General features: G+C 33.9%; 2 protein-coding genes across 3 annotated transcripts; both read right to left on the reverse strand.

The window, feature by feature from the left end:
* Positions 1-1,196: 1,196 nt before the first annotated feature.
* Positions 1,197-5,884, reverse strand: LOC145760166 (uncharacterized). Its single transcript, XM_082574046.1, has 12 exons — positions 5,427-5,884; positions 5,112-5,340; positions 4,874-5,025; positions 4,526-4,633; positions 4,239-4,413; positions 3,873-4,022; positions 3,621-3,682; positions 3,180-3,448; positions 2,574-2,752; positions 2,306-2,420; positions 1,930-2,013; positions 1,197-1,609 (listed from the first exon to the last, which is right to left on the reverse strand). The coding sequence occupies exons 1-12, from the start codon at positions 5,882-5,884 to the stop codon at positions 1,197-1,199; spliced, it is 2,394 nt and encodes a 797-aa protein (XP_082430172.1).
* Positions 5,885-6,902: 1,018 nt separating this feature from the next.
* LOC145759691 (uncharacterized) lies at positions 6,903-19,760 on the reverse strand. 2 transcript variants are annotated; one of them, XM_082573541.1, is made up of 7 exons: positions 19,164-19,760; positions 14,356-14,403; positions 12,240-12,325; positions 11,188-11,262; positions 8,538-8,654; positions 7,687-7,800; positions 6,903-7,595 (listed from the first exon to the last, which is right to left on the reverse strand). In XM_082573541.1, exons 1-7 carry the CDS (start codon positions 19,583-19,585, stop codon positions 7,246-7,248), a joined length of 1,212 nt encoding a protein of 403 aa, XP_082429667.1. In that variant the 5' UTR covers positions 19,586-19,760; the 3' UTR covers positions 6,903-7,245. The 2 variants fall into 2 exon arrangements, with proteins under 2 accessions (XP_082429667.1, XP_082429666.1); XM_082573540.1 differs by having other exon boundaries at positions 6,903-7,613.
* Between the last annotated feature and the right edge of the window lie 351 nt (positions 19,761-20,111).

Raw genomic sequence — 20,111 nt, forward strand, 5'->3', positions numbered from 1 at the left:
ATTTTACAAAAGCGTAAGCCAATTAAAAAATTTGATTGCGAAACTTTAATAATGTAACTAATACTGAAAAGTAATAAAAAGGTCAAAAAATTGAAAAAACGGAAATGTAAAAAATATTATCATTTCTCTTATATAAAACAATAGCAATATGAAGTTTGTAATTATCTTGCTATATTGGTGATAACTCTTCTATCAAGATTGTGCGAAGTTCAATTTAAAACTACATCGGCAAAAAAACTAAAAAACCAAACACTTTTAAAAGGTGGAAAGGTCGACCTGATTAAAGTTATTCTTAAAATAATATACATTTGTTCCTTATTGCAAATTCAATTTACAATTTACAACCTTATACTGTTTTAAAAAACTCTCTACGATTGGACTTGAATTAAATTAACATAGTTAAGTCAGGCAATAACGTATATTTGTATAGGAATACCATAAGTCACAAGTTGTTCTTATAATTTAACTTGCATATGAACCTTGCCTTAATGTTTATGAAGATGAAGCGATATTCCTTATTTAGTAAAAACCGAAGTACACCGCTTTACCTACTAACTTTAAAAACAAAAATAAATGCTGGACGCATTTTGCTTAATAAACTTGCAAAAACACTAAAAAAAAAACACTACCAAAGATTTGCTATAACACCGTTTACACTTAACTGCTACACTGTAAATCTACTGAAAAAGCTTAAAACCAGCAAACTGTTAAAGTACTGCTGGGTTTAGAGCAACGTGCTGCACTTATGCTAAGGGCACAAGACTAAAAAACAATTGCAACTTGGTAGAAACATTTTTTTAGGAATGCATAATTACTTTTTTTTAAAGTTTCCATGCGTAATCATTGAAGCGTTCCTGTAGCCTTCTGTAATTATTATTTTTTATTTCTATGGAGCTTCACGACTCGAATTCTAAGTTCGTATAATTCGTTTAATAACCTAAATTTGATTGCAGTTTGGTTTTTTAAAAAACCATAATCATTAAATTCAACTTAAACAGTTTTGCGTCATTTTTGTGTTGTATTGAGCGATAATATTCACAACACAAAACGTTATAAAATCACAATACGAAAAAATACGAAATTATCCTATCAAGAAAAACACGCAAAAAACAAATAGTAAAAAAGGCAATAAAAGGCACTGGGTGAACTTTTTGGAAAAAAATGTGAATAAAAATTACAAATTTAGCTAAAGATTATTAAATATTGGTGAAGCAGCTTCGTTTAGCCTGGGAACCTATGAAGTCAAAATCCTGCGGCGAACCCAGGAAAACGTCATCGTCTACGTCATCGAACTCACTCATGCAGTGCTTTCTCTTCGATGACGTCACATCTTCGGGCAGCGTTTGAAATTCATCGCCTTGAAAAATGTCGCGAAGGCATCCGGGCGAGAGAGTCGGAAGAAGAAAATTGGGTGCGTCCGTCTTCTCCGGAGTCAACTGCGCGGGCGCGTGTGACGTCACTGGGGCAGCAGGAGGAACGTAGAATGACGTCACGTTGCTATTGGGCACGGCGGCGGCGAGTTGGGAGTTGTTGTTGGGGGAGACAGTTGCAGAGTTGCTTTGGGAATTTATCGACGGAACGTAAACTACAGGAACAGAAGTCGGTGAACCTGCAAAACAAAAAATTCATATTATTAATCCAATTATTTTATACTGAGTGCAATAGGAAACTACAAAAAACAAGTTACTAGCTCATATTGCCGAAAACCTTTTGACCGAATGGCATTCTGCCAAAAACCAAAACGACTTTTAACTAAATTTAGGTCAACATTTTTTTGGGAAATCAAAGTCCTTTTGAAGGGTTAGGGTTTTATGGGGCAAATAGAAAATGTTTCATTGTCGGTAAAATGGTGTTTTAGGGCTTTTTTTTTCGGTAAAACGTATATTTGATAAAATCTCATTTAAAATTAAAAAAAAAAAAATAGTTTACCGTTTTTTTCGCTTGATTGGCGCTTCGAGGCTTCGGCTGCCGCTTGTTCTCTATAGTAACTACATTCGTAAAAAGTTGGCAAACCTTCCTTTTTAAGACCTGTGTACAAATATTAAGAAATTAAATAATCGTTTTATTATACATGTTTTATCAATATAAATATCTACAAAAGATGCAGTTGTTAAAATAAATATAACTTGTTTTAAATCTTCATTTGGTTGTTTAAATACTAAGGCGATAGCTATACGGTATGTTTTATTCGGTTTTATTGATTTTACAGGCCGTCAAATGAGATCAACATGGATATATATTGTCCATTAGGCTCCTTTAAATATAGATTTAAACACAAACACTAGATTCAAAGATAGAAACTAACCCGCTGAGTTTAACTTCGATTTTAGTGTTTCAAGGTCGAACGGCAAACTTTTGCTGAGTGGTGCTATAGCGTTTGGTGGAAAGCAGCGATCGACGTTCAACAACTGGTAGTCAGCCTGAAAAAAAATTAAACTAAATAAATATATTATTAAAAATAAAATACCCTGTCAAAGATACATTATCCCTATTTATTGTAGAGATCATAGCATCTTACTTTAAAATCTACATAATAGAATTATTTAAAATTAAGAAACGAGGAATTAACTTACGATGGTTGAGCCGTTCGATTTACTGGCTTCCTTTTTCTGTTTGCCACCTGGCGGAAGATGGTGCACAGTCGGAGCTTTCAAAAGCTCTTCCAACGTTTCGCTTTTTACACCATTTTGATTGGTAGCGGGTTGAAACAAACTGTTTGTGTTGTTGTTGTTGTGATTGACTGGTGTCTTACCTGAACAGTAGTAAAATATTTTTAGATAACAAAAATGAAATAGGAACAATTGTTACACCACATGAGGTCGTGGGTTCAATTCCCACAGCTCTAGTGCTGTAACGCCCTTGAGTAAGGCGCTATAAACAGTATGAACTCTTGTTGAGCCAGCACTCAACCAGCAGCATAAATATCGTGCAATTATAATTTATATATTATCCCAAACTGCTAAAGGCAACTCAAGACTGGGTCTGAGTAACAGTTGTTACTCTATGTTTAAGTCGCGCATTCGACCTTCTCATATCGAGGATAAAGATATATACAAAAAAAGAACAATACTAATTTACAGTCAATGGTTGCTTTTTTTTCAACTAAAATAGCTTTTGCACCAGTTAAAATACGTTTATTTTTAGGATTGACACATCATTTAATATAAAGAATAACTAACCACTATTTCGCTGCGAATTTCTTTCAAGTTCTTCACTTTTCTGAACTAATTGAGACATCACGCTTAGCTGCTTGTTCAGAAACTGCTTCGCTCGCTCCAGGTCCATTACATTGACCGGATTTTCGGTTTTGACGATCTGATTGGGACTTCTGCTGACGTCACTCGTCTGTGACGTGTCGTTGTCGTCACAGGGAGTGAGAGGGGACGGGGTTTGCGACATTGTGGAAGAGTTGGAAGAGCTGTTGCCGTCGTGAGATTTCGACGAAATGCTAAAATTACAAAGTTTAACATTTTTAAAATTTTTTAGAGTAAGTGTTTAACTGTTTAAGAAAAAATCAAACACAGTTTTAAATACAGTAATTTAAAAAATTTAAGGAAAAACAAACAATATAAAGCGCTTTTTTTAAATAGTAACATCTGTTAAAAGTTAAATTTCCTTACCTTATTGTTTTGTCGCGAAAAGATCTTGCGAACGGATTCAAGTTAATTTTTAATTGAGCAACCTAAAAAAAAATCAATAAACTAATCTTTAATTTTTATAAACAAACGTATAAGTAGTTATATCCAATAAAGACTGTCTTACAATACTTAAAAGCATGTTTTGGTATAAAATTTTACGGTTTATTTGTATCTAGTTGTTTATCCTCGATTACAGGACGCTAATATGCAAGATAGCTAATGTATTTCACTTACATCAGTATCGTGATATAGAGTCACACTCATAAATGTAGTTTTAGGGACCACGAAAGTCCTAAGATTGCTCTGGAAATTGGGATTCATTCGATCGACTTCGACGATATGAAGCCGGGGTTGGTATTTATGCAAGGTACGAAGGGTGATAATCTGCAAAAAATGGTATTAGACAAGGAGGATATGACATGCTAGTAAAGTAGTATTGCAATAATTTGTGCTTAAACCTGCGAAAGGTTTCGAGAAAGCAACATTAACCCTTTTTTAAGTTGTGCAGTCGACTATTTTAGGTTAGGCTAATTTAACCAACAAAAACGTATACTAAAGAAGAAAAAATATTTCATTTTAACGCCAAACGTTTGTAACTACCTTTTCTTTTTCGTTGTGCAAATGATTACTCAGCTTCATTTTGTTAAAACTGGCTCCCTTTTTGTTCCATACGTCTCCTGGGGCCGGAGATTCGGGGTGAAGGTATACTCGTTGCCCTGGGTGAAACCCGGGCTCTTCACTCGAGGCTAAACCGGTGGCATTCCAAGATTGATTTCTAAATAAAAAAGTAAATTAAAACTACTTTATAATGAATGTACACGCTACACAAAAATCATATTTTTTATATCTATGATATTAATTGTTACGTAACAAGTAAAAACACTTACACGTATTTCCACACGTAGTTGTTCGCAAGCACAAAGTCAAGAAAGACGTTGTAAAGTTTGTTCGGATCTAAGCCACTTAGTTCATAATCAAGTATAGGAAACATACGCCTAAAACAGTAACCACATTTAGTTCGTGCACGTACAGCAGACACTGATACTACGACAATATTACTTTGCCAGGTATAAGATGTGCCTATGTGTTTAGTTAGTTATAGTCTAAAATAAGTTAGGTTAGTACACTTTTTTACTGTTGTAGTGTAACAGATTAAGCTATATACCAGATAACGGTTTTTGCTATACATAAACCGACATACAATATGTAAATTTTTAAACATTAAGTAGATTTACCGTCCATGCTTGCTAATAACCATTTCGATTGACACGTTTTCGAACTTCTTCCAAAGATCCTGATTGGCCAGTTTCATCGACACGCCCATGCAGTCTAATTCCCAGTCGCTCGCCTTGCCAGACTGGGGTATTGGTTGAACAGGAAGAGAGCTCTAAAAACATAAAGGGGATACTTTTTAAAATTTAAAACTTAACGAAATTTATTGAAATTTAAAATTAAAAGGGTCTAAAATCCCACCTGCTGGATATTTGTATTTGGGAGTGTGGTTTCCAGAGCCCCAAGTGGTAAGAGTGGGGGTGAATTCGAATTTGACGACCCAGGGGACTGAACGCCCATGTACGAGTTACTGATTCCAGTTGTTTGGTGCTGATTCGGGAAAGCCCCCATTGTTGGCGGTGCCGGGTTGTACTGGGGAGCGGGGTGAAATAAATTGTCGGGAGTCACATGACCAGGGTTGTCCGTAAAACTAAAAATAAAGAAATAAGCATAATTTAGTTGCAACATTGTGGTTAAACAACCAGGGTCGAGCGTTTAAATATTTAAAAGGCTTACCTTGCTTGTCTGGATCGCGGTGCGTTGCTGTTAGGCGACCACGTGTTTGGACTCGGTGCCGACATCCACTGGTTAGGTTGTTGTGTTGGACAGCCGTCGCTTGCGGCGCTGTTGATGCGCTGTCTGTACGCTACCTGGTGCGGGTTGCTTTGCATCATGTATTCGTTGTTCGCACCAAAAACGTCGCATCTCTGCTGGTTTTGGTTCCACATTCTCGAATTCTGTTGCTGATGGTAGTTAGGAATCATGTTCTGTTGTCTGTGGCCTGTCATATTGTAACCGGGGTATCCTTCATTGGCGTTGTGGTCCTGATACCACTGCTGTGGTTGTGGAGGTCCTTGATTATGTGTCGGAGCCTGGTAGCCGTTGTTTATTGTGGGAAAATACATAGATGATTGCATTTGGTGATTGCCAACAGCACAATGCTGAGAGTTATATTGCAACTCTGAGAATGCCATTCCCAAAAAGTCTGTCTGTACTTTGTATTAAAATTCGATACTTTGAAACTTTCTGACTAACTGTTCAGTTGAAACTTGACTTAGAATGAATGATTCTGACTTGAAATTCGCGCGCTTATATTTGAATCACTTAGCCGATAAGGGAAAACAAAACAACTTCGTAGTAAAACGCGGGTCAAAACAAAACAATTAACCGGAGATAGCAAAAGCATTTTCTTATCAACTACGTCACCTGTACACCTTAAATCCGGCCTCTAAACCAACCGGCCCTTTCTAAGTCACGTGATCGCTAATCGATAACGCGTGGCCGAATCTAGATAGCCGCTCGGCTAAGATAAGACGTTATTACTGCACAGGTGGACGTTAGATTAACTTGTTTTTTTTTGGCTTTTTAGAGCAGCAATTAAAATGCATTTTGGCAAGATATGAAAAGTTATGTAAGCATATGCAAACGGTTATGTAATATCTTGAACTGGAAGCTTGTTTATTAGATGTATCACTGGCCATCAATTTAAAAAATGGAATTAAGTGGTAAGAAATACTTAAATTGTACTGAAGTATATATAACTTTTAATTGCCTTTACTAAGGTAAACCCTTGCACAATATGAGATGTTTTCTATTTCTGTATAAAAATTGTTTTTTTGTTGCTATATTTAAGATAAACAAAAACAAAACACAAATCAATTGAAATGTATTTAGTATACAGTAGAACATATATGTCGGGCAGTTAAATTCAAAGTTTCTAATTGGAAACCGGCAAACGCCCATAGTTAATATAGCTCAATTAACATTACTATGTTAATAAATTGGCATTTTTTGGTATTTAAATCACAAAAAAAAACATTAAAACAAAAAATTAAAAAAATTAAGCAAAATAATATTTAAACCATACTTATTGCAAAATAGAACAATAACATTACAAAATAATATAACTATTTTGACAAATTTAGCCAAAAATATCTATAAACCATTTATAAAATTATCTTTACTTATATAGATGTATAAAACCGCGCATAAAAAACAAAGGGCGATATTTTAAATCATACAGACAGCAAGCAAAATATCAAATTAAAATCAACCTAAAAAAGGTCGTAAGGTGTCGCTAAAACTCCAAAAGCGTAAAAAATTTCACGCACTTTAAAATAAAAAAAAATTTGCACGAAACGACCACGCTTATTACAAATAAAAACAAACTTAGAGCAGTAGAATATCAATAAATATAAATCAGATACAGTTTATAACGTATTGCTATTGTTTATTTAAATTGCCCGTTTTTTTATAAACAACACAAAATTAAAAAATCTTTTGAATTTTTTTTTGTTGTATCATCCTTACCTTGTCAAGCTATACAACCATGTGACTAGGTTAAGTCCACCGAAGTGACGTCACCGCTACGTCGCATTCCCTTTTGGTAGTTGATGACGTCACGCGGCACGATCGAGTCGTCGCCGTAGTAGCGATCGGTGGTGGGCGACAGATCTTCCGAGGTCGTGCTGCATTGCTTTTCGAGCAGTGACGTCATCACCACGACGTCGACGTCTTCGTCTACGTCACTGTCGTCGGTGTCAAGTGACCGGTTGTCGACGGGGTTCGAATTCCGGTCGATGGTTTCAAACTTCACCCCAGCGAAGATGTCCTCGATCGGCTCGTTCATTTCGAGGCGCGACATGCGGCGCTGTCTCACCCTCGGCACTTCGTCGCTAGGGGGAGCTGCGGACAATAAGAAGTCTAAAGCGTGTTTTTAAATTTAAAGACAAACTAAAATTTTGCTAAAGTCGAAGTTTAAAATAAAATTTCTAACCTTGGTCGTCGTCTGGAACGCCGGCAGGTGGCGGTGGTGATTTCTTTTTATTTTTCTTGGAAAGAAACAAGCCCATCTTAAACACATCCCGTACACTCCGTTTACGTTTCTTTGCTAAAAAAAAGAAAATTATAGCAAGGCAAAATATTTGACGTAATCGCAGTTACAAATAGTAGCGATGCTACTGCCCATCACCACGCGAGATTTGTGGTTTGATCACCACTGATTACATAATGCAACGCTCCTGAGAACTGCGCTTAAAAGCTACTAACTTTAACCCCCGCCCAAATTGACCAGAAAGATTATGACCAGATAATAATATCCGAAACTGACAAAGGCAACTTTATAACTGAGTTACCCTATAAAAAGGCTGCGTAGTCAAATTTGAATCACTGTGATATCACTGAAAGGCATTTTACCAAAAAACTTTACGCCCCAAAACGTTTTTTTACTAATCAGAAGACACTTTCTATTAAACGCGTCTTAACCTAACTATCCCCCCGGAAAATGCCTTAAACTTGAATTTCAGTAAAATGTCGTTTTCGAAATTTTGGTTTTCGGTTTTGGTAATATGGGAAGCTACCATTTAAAATATATAAGTATAAAAAGGCCAAACAGATCATATTTACTTAACGGTTCAAAAATCTTAGGATCGTTAAATACGAGGGAAAGAATTAGCCAGGCCAGTATAGAAAGAGAGAAAATTACCTAGGACCGTGAATTACGAGAATTTTTCTGAGAACCGTAAAGTACAAGTGACCCGGTCGAACATATCAACATAATAACTAAGGCCGTTTAGCAGTAAAGGCCAGATACCAGTTTATATACCAAGAACTTTTTAGTATACTAACTATGATCAAGCGCATCATGATTAGTAGAGTTATGGTCATGTGCTCGATTCTCTCCTATTTGATCAGGTGACATTGGTCTACTCGGTCCAAAACTCGCCTCTATTCCATCTACTTCATCTGCAAAATAAAGAAATAAAAGAATTTAATATTTTCTTGAAATATAGATTTTAACTGGCAGTGTGGTATAGTGGTAATAACACTTGCTACACCACACATGAGGTCGTGGGTTCAATCTCCACTGATCTCATGCTTTAACGCACTTGAGTAAGGCCCTATAAACGGTATAAACTCCTGCTGAGGCAGCAATCAGCAGCATAAATATTGGGCAATTATAATCTATAATATCCCAAACTGCCACAGGCAACTCGAGACTGGATCGGAGTAACTGATGTTTCTCTATGTTTAAGTCGCGCATTTGACTATCCCACATCGAGGATAAAGATATATACAAAAAAAAACATGTAAAGTTATATTATAATAGTGTGGTATCTGTTCGTATTACCGAAAATCATTTGACCGAATAAACATTTTTCCAAAAACTGACATTTTACCAAAATTTAAGTTAAAATGCTTTTAGAGATTAAAAGGTAATTTATGGAGAAGGGGTTAGGGTAAAAAGAGTTTAATAGAAGATGTTTTATTGTGGGCGGGGTAACAATTGTTTATGGGTTTTGGTCAGATGTCAAAACGTAGTGAAGAAAATAATGAAAAAAAATAAGGAGGAGCATTTTAAATCCCCCCAAAAAATTAAAAGATAAAACCTAAAACTCCCTTTTACAATGTGGGGTAAGAGTAAATATAACTGTTTTTAATTTATTTGGGGACTACTTCCCCCCTTTTTCCGAGTTTCCGCCTATTCGGAATTCCGTTTTTTTCCGCCCTCTCGCTTTTACTTTTTTACACGTATCCAATACGCAATAGATAAAGCCCAAAATTATAGTCGCGAAATAAATTTACGTCAACTATGGCGTATTTTTACACGCGTTGAATTTGTACACAAAGTAAAAACACAATTATTGGAATTTCAATACATTTTAATAATACAAAAAGAAATTTATTCATTTTACGTAAAAACTACAATTAATCCGACTCTTTCTCGGATAAACGTGGCCGCAAAATACGCAGAGTAATTTGTACGAGCGTAAAAAGTCGTTATTTGCTTTGAATTTTATTTTAATAATTCATGTTTTAAAACGTCATCTCGTTTCGGGCAAGCAAGTTCATTGTCAAAGACAATAATTATAGAAAAACAACAAAATTGTAAAAAAAAAAAATTATAAAAACTTGAATTTAAAATGTAATACAATTTAGCCAAGCCTACAAAAAAACTATTTAATTGTTTTTAAGTATTTTTTTAATTTTTATTCTGTGTTTGCAATTATTTACTTTATTTTATTTTGTTAATTAACCTATGCGGGTACCATACTATAAGTTTTTTTTTGTATATATCTTTATCCTCGATGTGAGAAAGTCAAATGCGCGACTTAAACATAGAGTAACATCAGTTACTCCGACCCAGTCTCGAGTTGCCTGTGGCAGTTAGGGATATTATATAGATTATAATCGCCCCGTAACTATGCTGCTAATTAAGTGCTGGCTCAGCAGGAGTTCATACCGGTAATACCGCCTTACTCAAGAACGCTACAGCATGAGATCACTGGGGATTGAACCCACGACCTCATGGTGGTGTAGCAAGTATTCTTACCACTACACCACGCTGCCGGTATGTGCGCCACTATAATACAAAAATAAGATATTTAACGAATTAAATTACATTTAAACTGAATATATAAAGTCAATAGCAAATCACTGCATAAATAGTATTACTAAAAAAAATACCTAATATGTTTATATTAAATCTAATTAATAAAAGCGGTATTTTAATTTGGATATTATTGTACCAAATATTATATAAAAATTCTATTCCGATATGGTGTTTATTAAGTCATGTATAATATTTCAAAGATAACATTATTCATGTAGTTGTTGTATTAGTAAATATATTGCCTGCCTGCAAAAACTATAAATAAACGCTTAAACATATAGAAAAAAAAAAACTATTTCAAATGCATTTCGCCATAAAAAAATGCAAAGACGACTGCCAATTTTAATTAAAAAATCGACAACGAATTTAGTCTTAATTGAATTGTAATTCTTTTTTTAGGCGCGCAATATTTTGTGCAAATATGATTGAGGCGCATATCGATTCGTTGAAAAACGGTCGAACTATATATAATAAATATTGATAAAACAATCAGGCCGTGAATTTCTAGCAAATAATAGACATTCATTTTTTTATCATATTATCATACGATCGATGTCCGAACTCTTTAACGACGACATGAACGTAATAATGTGACACTGCGGTTAAAGGGTTGAAGACACGTAATACTGTATTTCACAAGTTTAAAAAACTACATTAAAGGCAAAAAAATAACATTTAGCAAACCATTTTGAATAATTTCAAAAATAACTGCTAAATATGTTATAATATTGCTTACTGGGCATATATTAAAAAAACCATAAATAGACTTGCCAATTTTTTTAACGACTCGTCTTTTTTTCATTTTTTACCCACGGTAAGTCAGAATTAAAAAAAAGTAAAAAAATCAAAATTATTATTTTAAATTACAATAAAAAAGTGTGTTACCTGATTTTTGGGAAAGGGTCATGACGTCACTTCCTCCTACGCTTGCTTGACAGCCGTCAATGTATTCGAAACTTTCTAAAATAATTTAGAAACAAAAAAAGCTTTTTTTAAAAAAAAATTAAATCTAAACCTATTTCCGAATTTTAAATGCACATTTTACGAAGCGGAAAGTTAGAAGCTTTTTTTGTATATATCTTAATCCTCGATGTGAAAGAGTCGAATGCGCGACCTAAACATAGAGTGAGATCAGTTACTACGACCCATAGTCTCGAGTTGCCTGTGGCAGTTTGGGATACTATAGAGATTATAATTGCCCGGTAATTATCCTGCTGATTAAGTGCTGGCTTAGCAGGAGTTCGTTCCGTTTATAGCGCCTTACTCAAGGGAACTGCAATGGGGATGGAACCCACGACCTCATGGTGGTGCAGCAAGTGTTCTTACCACTACACCACGCTGCCGGACTAAGCTTTAATGAATGAGTGAAGTTATTATGCATGTAATTATCCTAAAGGAATAGCAGAAAATCAATGCTCTAAATGAGAAAATATTGGTGAGATACAGTTATTATCAATAGATTAAGATGCTATAGAAATCGATCATAGCGCCTTGAGAAAAAAAATTCTAACAAGATATTCCGACGGAAAAAAGGATTACTTGAGCTAAAATCGATGGTTTATTATAAATTTAAATGGATTCAACCAAATCTTAAACCTGTCTAATTATTATTAAGTTAACTATTGATATTATAAGCTAAACTTTGGTTGTTTAAATTTGGCAAAAAAAATTAAGAATATGTGTCGTTTTATTTTCATATCAGTAAACGACGGGCTAAAATGTAAATATAGTATGGGGTAGACGCGGCTTGAATCAGAAACCCAATATCTCGTAAAAAAAGTAATTTTTTTTTGTTTATTTATTGGGGTAACTCCGGGCTTATCGGCGATAAGGGTGGCATTGGTGCGGCTTAAACCCAAAACCTTTCGTCTCGCAGTCTGATCCCATAAGCATACTATTCTGTTAAAGCTATAATATGTAAATTAACGAATTTTTACCTTCTGAAAGAGTTGGGGTCTTGGCTACTGGTTTAACGTTCACAGGTAACACAATTTCGGGAGGTGGTGGTTGCTTCTTTCGCTCACTTTATACAAAAGTTTAAAATTGAGTACACAAATATTATTAATTTATTTAAACCCGTTTTCAAGTTTAACAACGCACTAAAAATAAAAAAAATGCTTTTGTAAATGTAATCTATATAGGTAATGAAGCGCTATATTCTGCAAACGATACGGGCTATCTATTCTTCACGATATTTATAACATAATACAATGCTAAAGCTCAATTTATTAATATTACACACTGACACGAATTTCTTTTTCCAAAACCACAAAAAATTAAATTAAACTTATTAAAAAACCTAATGATGGCCCTACTAACCTAATGGTAATAATAGGTTGCTATCTAATACCATTATTAAAGAAAATTAAATAATAATAAGGCCTATAGAATAGCATTTCTATTTTTAACTTTTTAATTAAATAACTTTGAAATTACGACGACCAGAATTAAAAAAAACGCCGAAATTTGATTCAAAAAAACGCTTCAAACCACGTGTAGGCACATCTTTTTGTTGGAACTGCCGTTTTTGATTTCTCGTGCCTACTTTTAAGCTAAAAAGATTTATAATTCTTATGTAAATATCATATCTATATCGGGATGGAGTCTTGTACATTACCTTGTGTTTACACAATATAATCCAATATACTAAACCTATGGGATTAAGCGTTCGACAATGGAAAAGTAAAAAGGGTAATTTTTAAACTTTGCCAAAGCGCAATACGGATTACTGTCATAAAACCGAAAATCATTTAACCGAATAGACATTTCACCGATAAAAAATTTGCTCTAAAAGGCAATTTTACCTTCAACGATTTATTTTCTATTACCCAATTTTACCTAAGCTCTTATCTAGAAAATAGGTTTTAATTTTATATAAAATTGGTAACTCAAATTTCGGTAAAGTATCGTTTTCGGAATTTTGTTTTTTGTTAAAGTATGTCAAACTTACAAAATTTCGGTAATATGGGCAAATAACGCCTGGTACAGCGAGAATTCAGTTATCAGGCTAAACTAATTTAAGTTTTGACGATAACGAGGCAAAAAAACTAAATCTATGCATTTTACTTATTAGTGCAATACTCTAGCGGCTGGAGTAGGCTAGAGTCTAGCCTATGAGATTTTATTAAAGTCATTTTTGCTATTACATACTATGCCTATATTTTAGTAACAATTCTACATCCTATACAGCCTGCTTTTAAATCCACATTTAAAATTTCGCTGCAGACTTTAAAACAGCGCACTAACCGGTAATATAATTTGTTCGTGATATTTAAATACAAAACGGAAAAACGCAGTATTCAAAAAAGCGCCGCGATCTTCAGAAAAAGGGAAAAAAATATGCTAGGTCATTTTTCTAGCGCGAGACTGCTTTTTTTTGACTGGTCTGTAGTAAGACTGACATTTTAAAATAAAGGCTAGTCGAATTATCCCTCCAAAATCAATGGGATTTAAAAATAAAACTAATTAATTAATAGCTGTAATCTTACAGTTCCAAGTTAGGTGATATTTTAATTAAATATTTGATGAATTTAAAACGTAGTAAAACTGACTGAAAGCAGAATGACGACAAACAAAAATACCCCAAAAATTACAAAAATTTTAAAACCCTAAACTTTACAGTCTTAGCAAAATTTCTTATTACTTTCACGGTTTAATGAAATGTATTTAGATATTGTTACCCTATATAAACTCTAACTATATAAATACTATGTTTGAACATTAGGTTATTATTGTATTATAATTGGGGTAATAAATAAATACTAACTATTCAAAAACCCGAACCAGTCTTGAGTTGCCTTTTGCATTTTAGGATTTTATAATCCATTTTTATACGAAAAAGTTTGTATCTTTTTATGCACCTTGCCAAAGTGTGTTACATTACTGAAGCAATGGGAATCGAACATACTACATCATGTAGTGAAGCCAAGTGTTTTAACTAATACACTACACTGCCGGTACTACTACAATATTAAAGCCATTCTTTCTTTTACATGTTTGCGTAAAAAAACTTGCAAAACTTAATAATTTTAACAAAATCTTTTACATACTGACCCTGCTTGATTTTCTTTGTGCGTTTTCTGTCCAGGATAAATTGTGATTCTGAAAAAAAAAATTAATTGCTAAAATTTTAAGAAATTTTTTTTGTATATATCTTTATCCTCGATGTGGGAAAGTTGAATGCGCGACCTTAACATAGAGTAACATCAGTTGCCCCGACCAACTCTCGAGCAAACTTTAGTTGTTTGAGATAATATGGTTTGTAATTGCCCGATCAATTATCTGCTGAATAATTGCTGACTCTGCAAAATTTTACACCGTTTATAGCACTTTACTTAAGGCTGCCAGAGAATAGAACCAGTGGGGATCGAATTAAGGACCTCGTGTGGTTAAGGCCAAGTATGTTAACCACTTCACAAGACTGTCGGCTAAAATGATGTATAACATTAATCAGCTTGGCAGAAATGAATTATTAAACGCCAAAAAAATGTGTAATGATAAAAAGACAAGAATTTAAGAAATTTTAAAATTAAAAAATAAAATACTTGGTCCCCATGTGTTCTAATAAACTCAAAAAAAAACAATGTAGAAAATTCTAATGTCATGCCATTAAACCATCTAACTGTTTTGTCATTTCCTTGCTTTTTATGTATTGTTTAAATAATTATTTTGGATCAAATATAAAAAAATATTTATGACGTACAATTACTTACATTAAATTTACAAATGGTATACAATATACAGGTATATCATAATAACTACGCATGTTCCATCTACTACCACACAAAAGAGGGTATCATACAAAAGCATGCGTTTGTTAAGCCAATATTTTTCGCTTTTAATAATAGCGAAAAACGGGGATTTATATACGCTTAGCCCGAAAGAGCTGGATAACAATAGGACTAATACGGTCAGCAGCAGTTTAGGATTGTGTTATCGATTTTTGGGCCTTAGAATTTCGCGAGACAAACAAGCCAGTTAGTACTAGATAAACAACAGGCCTTTAGCTGTACCACAATGGCCTTAAAAATTGTTTCATATTTCGTTTAATATCGAAAATCGATTCCCGCTATACTCACATGCGTGACATTTGGCCAGCGCAGGAAATCTTGTTTTCACGCTGAACCCACGTCACAGGAATGCCCTAAACCACACAATTGTTTTTCACTTGCTTTTAAAATAGAATAGATACGGGTGCACGCACGTTGCAATTGTCTAGCTGTAAAACCGCTTTTTGAAGGATATTAATGCGCTTTGAAAATAGCGGTCGGGTTTAATTTTAGAATTTCAATAACGATATTTTATTTGCGTTTGGATTTTGCTTTTTTACACACTGTGTTGTTATTTTTTTTGATCTTTTTGACGATTTGTAAAATTTATGATTTCTACTTAATCTGTTTATTACATAACTAAAAAATAAAATTATTTGAACTTATAAACTGGAAAATTTTGCATTTTAATTTACATGAGCTATCCTGCTTTACAAACATTAATCAAAAGAAGTGTAAAAAAAGAAGTTAAATGCAAAAAGGGGCATTTAAAAAGGCATGAATGCAAAAAGGGTAACTACAAAGGGTAAATAAAAAAATGGGGATGACTAAAGGGGTCTAGCTGTAAAAATAGGTGACTGAAGTGGGTCTAACTGTAAAAAGGGATTGCTTAAGGAGGTCTAATTGTAAAAAGGGATTGCTTAAGGAGGTCTAATTGTAAAAAGGGATGACTAAAGGGGGTCTAACTGTAAAAAGGAATGACTAAAGGGGGTCTAACTGTAAAAAGGGATGACTAAAGGGGGTCTAACTGTAAAAAGGGACGACTAAAGGAGGTCTAATTGCTAAAGGGGGTCTAATTGTAAAAAGGGATGACTAAAGGAGGTCTAATTGCTAAAGGGGGTCTAATTGTAAAAAGGGATGACTAAAGGGGGTCTAACTGTAAAAAGTGATGACTAAAGGAGGTCTAATTGCTAAAGGGGGTGTAACTTTAAAAATGGATTGCTAAAGGGGGGTCTAATTGTAAAAAGGGATGACTAAAGGGGGTCTAACTGTAAAAAAGGGTGACTACATGGGGTGTAACTGTAAAAAAATAGGTAATTTAGGAGGTGTAATTGCAAAAGGTAGGGGTAACAAAAAAAAGAGTAAATCTAAGGGGTAAGGGTTATTTCCATTAATAAAATCTAAGGGGTAAGGGTTATTTCCATTAATTAAAAAACAATTAAAATCGATTTAAACGCTTTTTTGATCAAATTCTAAAAATAATCTACATAATAAATTGAAAGCCATACGGAAATAAGCAAAACAAACAATTTTGTAATACAAGCCGTCTGCAATCTGCAAATTGTTTGCGGCTTATAGAAGCAATGAAAGATCGAATTACGGAGGTTGTCGTAATATTGAGACGAGCCAAACGCATTAATTATTGATAAGAGACCAGTAAATAAACGATGATGTCACGAAAATCGATCGTCACTTCAACGCGCGTTTAACACGCTTTAATTAAACCCATAACCTGAAATACACACATGGCTGAGAAAAAGAAGTGAAAGCGGTTTCGTTGTCGCGAAACAAAAAAATCGATAGAAAAAACTCGCTGCAGCGAGAAATTGTAAAAACGTAAAGTCATATATTAGCGTTATTTTTGAACACAAAAATTAGTAAAATTGGTGTCACTGAACACAAAAATAGTTTTAACTTTAAATAATTTAACTTACTTTTTAAGTTATACAACTTAAAAAAAAAATTAAAATTCATAAAAAAAATTAAAAGAGAAGCCCTGTTTGTGATGACGTAGAAAGTACTAGCTTGAATACATTCACTACGCTACTTGGTACTTTTTACGTCACACAAAAATATGGTAACCTGGTTTTTTATGTTAATCATTTTTCAGTATTTTTGAAAATTAAATTGTAAGTCACACAAACATTTTTTTAAAGGTTCTAAAGGCATTTTGTGATTCATTGTCAACCATACTAACGTGCTATATATACATCACTTACAAAATTGCAAAACTCTCTAATATAACACTTTAAAGTTACTTGTAGTTAAATAAAGCATTAAATTGTTGTTAAAGGCGCTTTTTCCAAAATAATCGTCTTGGCTGTTTACGAGCCGAAAGTTTCTGGTTCGAGCCGCACCAATAACACATTATTTGCCACTGAGCCGGCGTTTACGGATACCTTACAAACGCGTCACAACAGCACACCCTTTCCCAATAAATATATAAAAAAAACTATTACTTTAAGGTAATACAAAAATAGCTTTTAAAAAATGTTAAAATGTTATGTTACAGAGTTTTGCAATTTTGTAAGTGATGTATATAGCATGTTAGTATGGTTGACAATGAATCACAAAATGGCTTTAGAACCTTTAAAAAATGTCTGTGGTACTTACAATTAATTTTTTTTGTGTTACGTAGAAAGTATCTAGTAGCGTAGTGAATGTATACACGCTGGTACTTTCTACATCATCACATACAAGGCTTCCCCTTTTTTTAATTAATTTTAATTTTTTTAAAAGTTGTATAACTTAAAAAGTAGGTAAAATTATTTCAAGTTAAAATCATTTTCGTGTTCAGTGACACCAACTTTATCAATTTTTGAGTATAAAAATATCGCTAATATAGGACTTTAAATAAATTAGTTTTTCGGGTCAGTTGTACTTTACGGTCCTCGAAAATTAAATAGAACTGTAAAGAACTAAAGAGAATTAGCAAATACCATAAATAATGAGACAGAATTAGCACGGTGCGCCAAATACTTGTGATCCAGTTTCTGGCTCTAGCTATTAAGCTAAGGCAATATAGTAAAACAAATTTGTTAAGATTATTAAAAAGAAACCGCGCAATAAATTTAATATCAAAAAATCATTAAATTTATCCTCGTTTTTTTTCGGGTAGCTCTTAAAACAACTCTCTGTTTATAAACCAGTCCGTTTCGTCAATAATTTATTAGTTTTTAATAAGCGGGTGACGTATTTATTTCTCATAAACATTAATTGCTGTTCACATATGTCTATTTCTCAATGGGAGAAGAGAACTAGAATATACAGATAGTAAGTTAGTGAGCGACGCTTTAATTTTTAATACGTTATTTAAAACGTTACGAAAATGTAATTTAACAACAATCGTATAGAGCAGTGGTTGGCAACCACCGGGCCGTATTTTTTCCAGGTTAAATGCTTAGAAACAAAAACGTCCTTTCTTTTTGATTTATAAGCTTATTTTGTCGTAGAAACATTTAAAAATGTTTATTATCGATTTGATGAAGGAATAAATTGCTTTAAACTTATTTAAGTTTCTTGAAACATCATTATTAGATAAACTGATTAATTTCTTTCCCCGAAAACGCAAAAAAAAAATTGTTTTCTTTAAAGGCTGGTCCGCGAAAAAGATTCCAGTTTTAAATCGGTCCGCATTGCGAAAAAAGTTGCCGACCCCTGAATTCTCTTTATTAATTTTTTGCAATACTGGTTTTGATGGTTGGTTTACCGTCATTTTACAAAAAAACATATGCCCAAAATGTCATTTTACCGAAAAAGGAACAATTTCTATTAACCCCAGCCTAGCTTACCCTAACCCTTCTCTGGGAAATCCCTTTGAATTCTAAAAAAAACTAAATTTTGGTAAAATGTCGTGTTTAAAGTTTTAGTTTTTGAGAAAATGTCTTTTTGGTCAAATGGTTGTACGGTAATACGAGCAGATACCCGTCGGGTTACGATTTAAAAGGGTTAGGTTTAAGTCACATTAAATCTAACATTTTACCCCAGTTGAAACAAGGGTTAAAACCGCTTTAAAAAAAACAAGGCTTGTTTCACGTTAAACTATAAACGTTTTAAGCGGAATTAGTCATTCTTAATTAGTTAGGAACCTACTGTTCATTTTTAAGTCGTAATATCCTCTTGTGTTGACCGTTTATCGGATGCAGAATGGTCTCAAAACTGCACCTCCTTACTCCTGGCTTGCTGACTCCACTTGCATCCAGGGACACAAAGGATTCGTCCACCGTGATCTCGCCACTAGGGCGCATGTTTCCAAGCCCCGCTTTTGCCAGTGCGTGATGGGGCGAATGTCCGTGCTCGCTGTGCCATCGCTTGTAGGGAAATCCCCTGGGGCCGGGATCTTCCGTGTCCTTGGTGGTCTCCTCCTGCTCCTGTATTATGTCCGGAATGCAGGGAAGCTGTACTTTGAGAGTCTCGTCAAACTCCTTGAGAGCCTTTTTGCGACTTATCGCGCGATGAAACAGCTCAGTGTCCACAGAGTGTGACCGGGGGCGATCCTGCCCAAAATCGGCCATTTTCTCAATACCTTTTAGGTCGTACTTTAGCGCCGACAGGCGGATAATAAAATTTCGACAATTTTTTACCTGCCCAAAACAGCAAATCAAATAACAACACTCCGTTTGCAAATATGCAAATATGTCCTTAAATTGTTACAGAGTCAAAGTTATTAGTTAGTGACAAATTTGTTTAATTTCGTACCAATCTGTGATAATAATATAAGTTAGCATTAAATTAATACAAATAAAAACTGTATGGCTTAAACAATGTTTTTAATAAAAAAAACAATATATACTGATAATAGTTATTTATTTCGTAAAATATTAATGAAATGAACCTTTTTGTAGACTACTAAATACCGACAATCGCCTACCGAAAATTATTTGACCGAAACGCATTTTTTTAAAAACCAAAATTTCAAAAAGCCATTTTATCGAAATTCGGATATACTTTTTTTTAAATTTAAGGGCATTTTTCAAAAAAAGGTTAGGGTAAATAAAAAATGCTCCATTGTTGGTATAATGGGGGTTTCAGTTTAACGTC

This window comes from Corella eumyota, chromosome 7, assembly GCF_963082875.1.
Source record: "Corella eumyota chromosome 7, kaCorEumy4.1, whole genome shotgun sequence".
In the NCBI taxonomy this organism is placed as follows: domain Eukaryota; kingdom Metazoa; phylum Chordata; class Ascidiacea; order Phlebobranchia; family Corellidae; genus Corella; species Corella eumyota.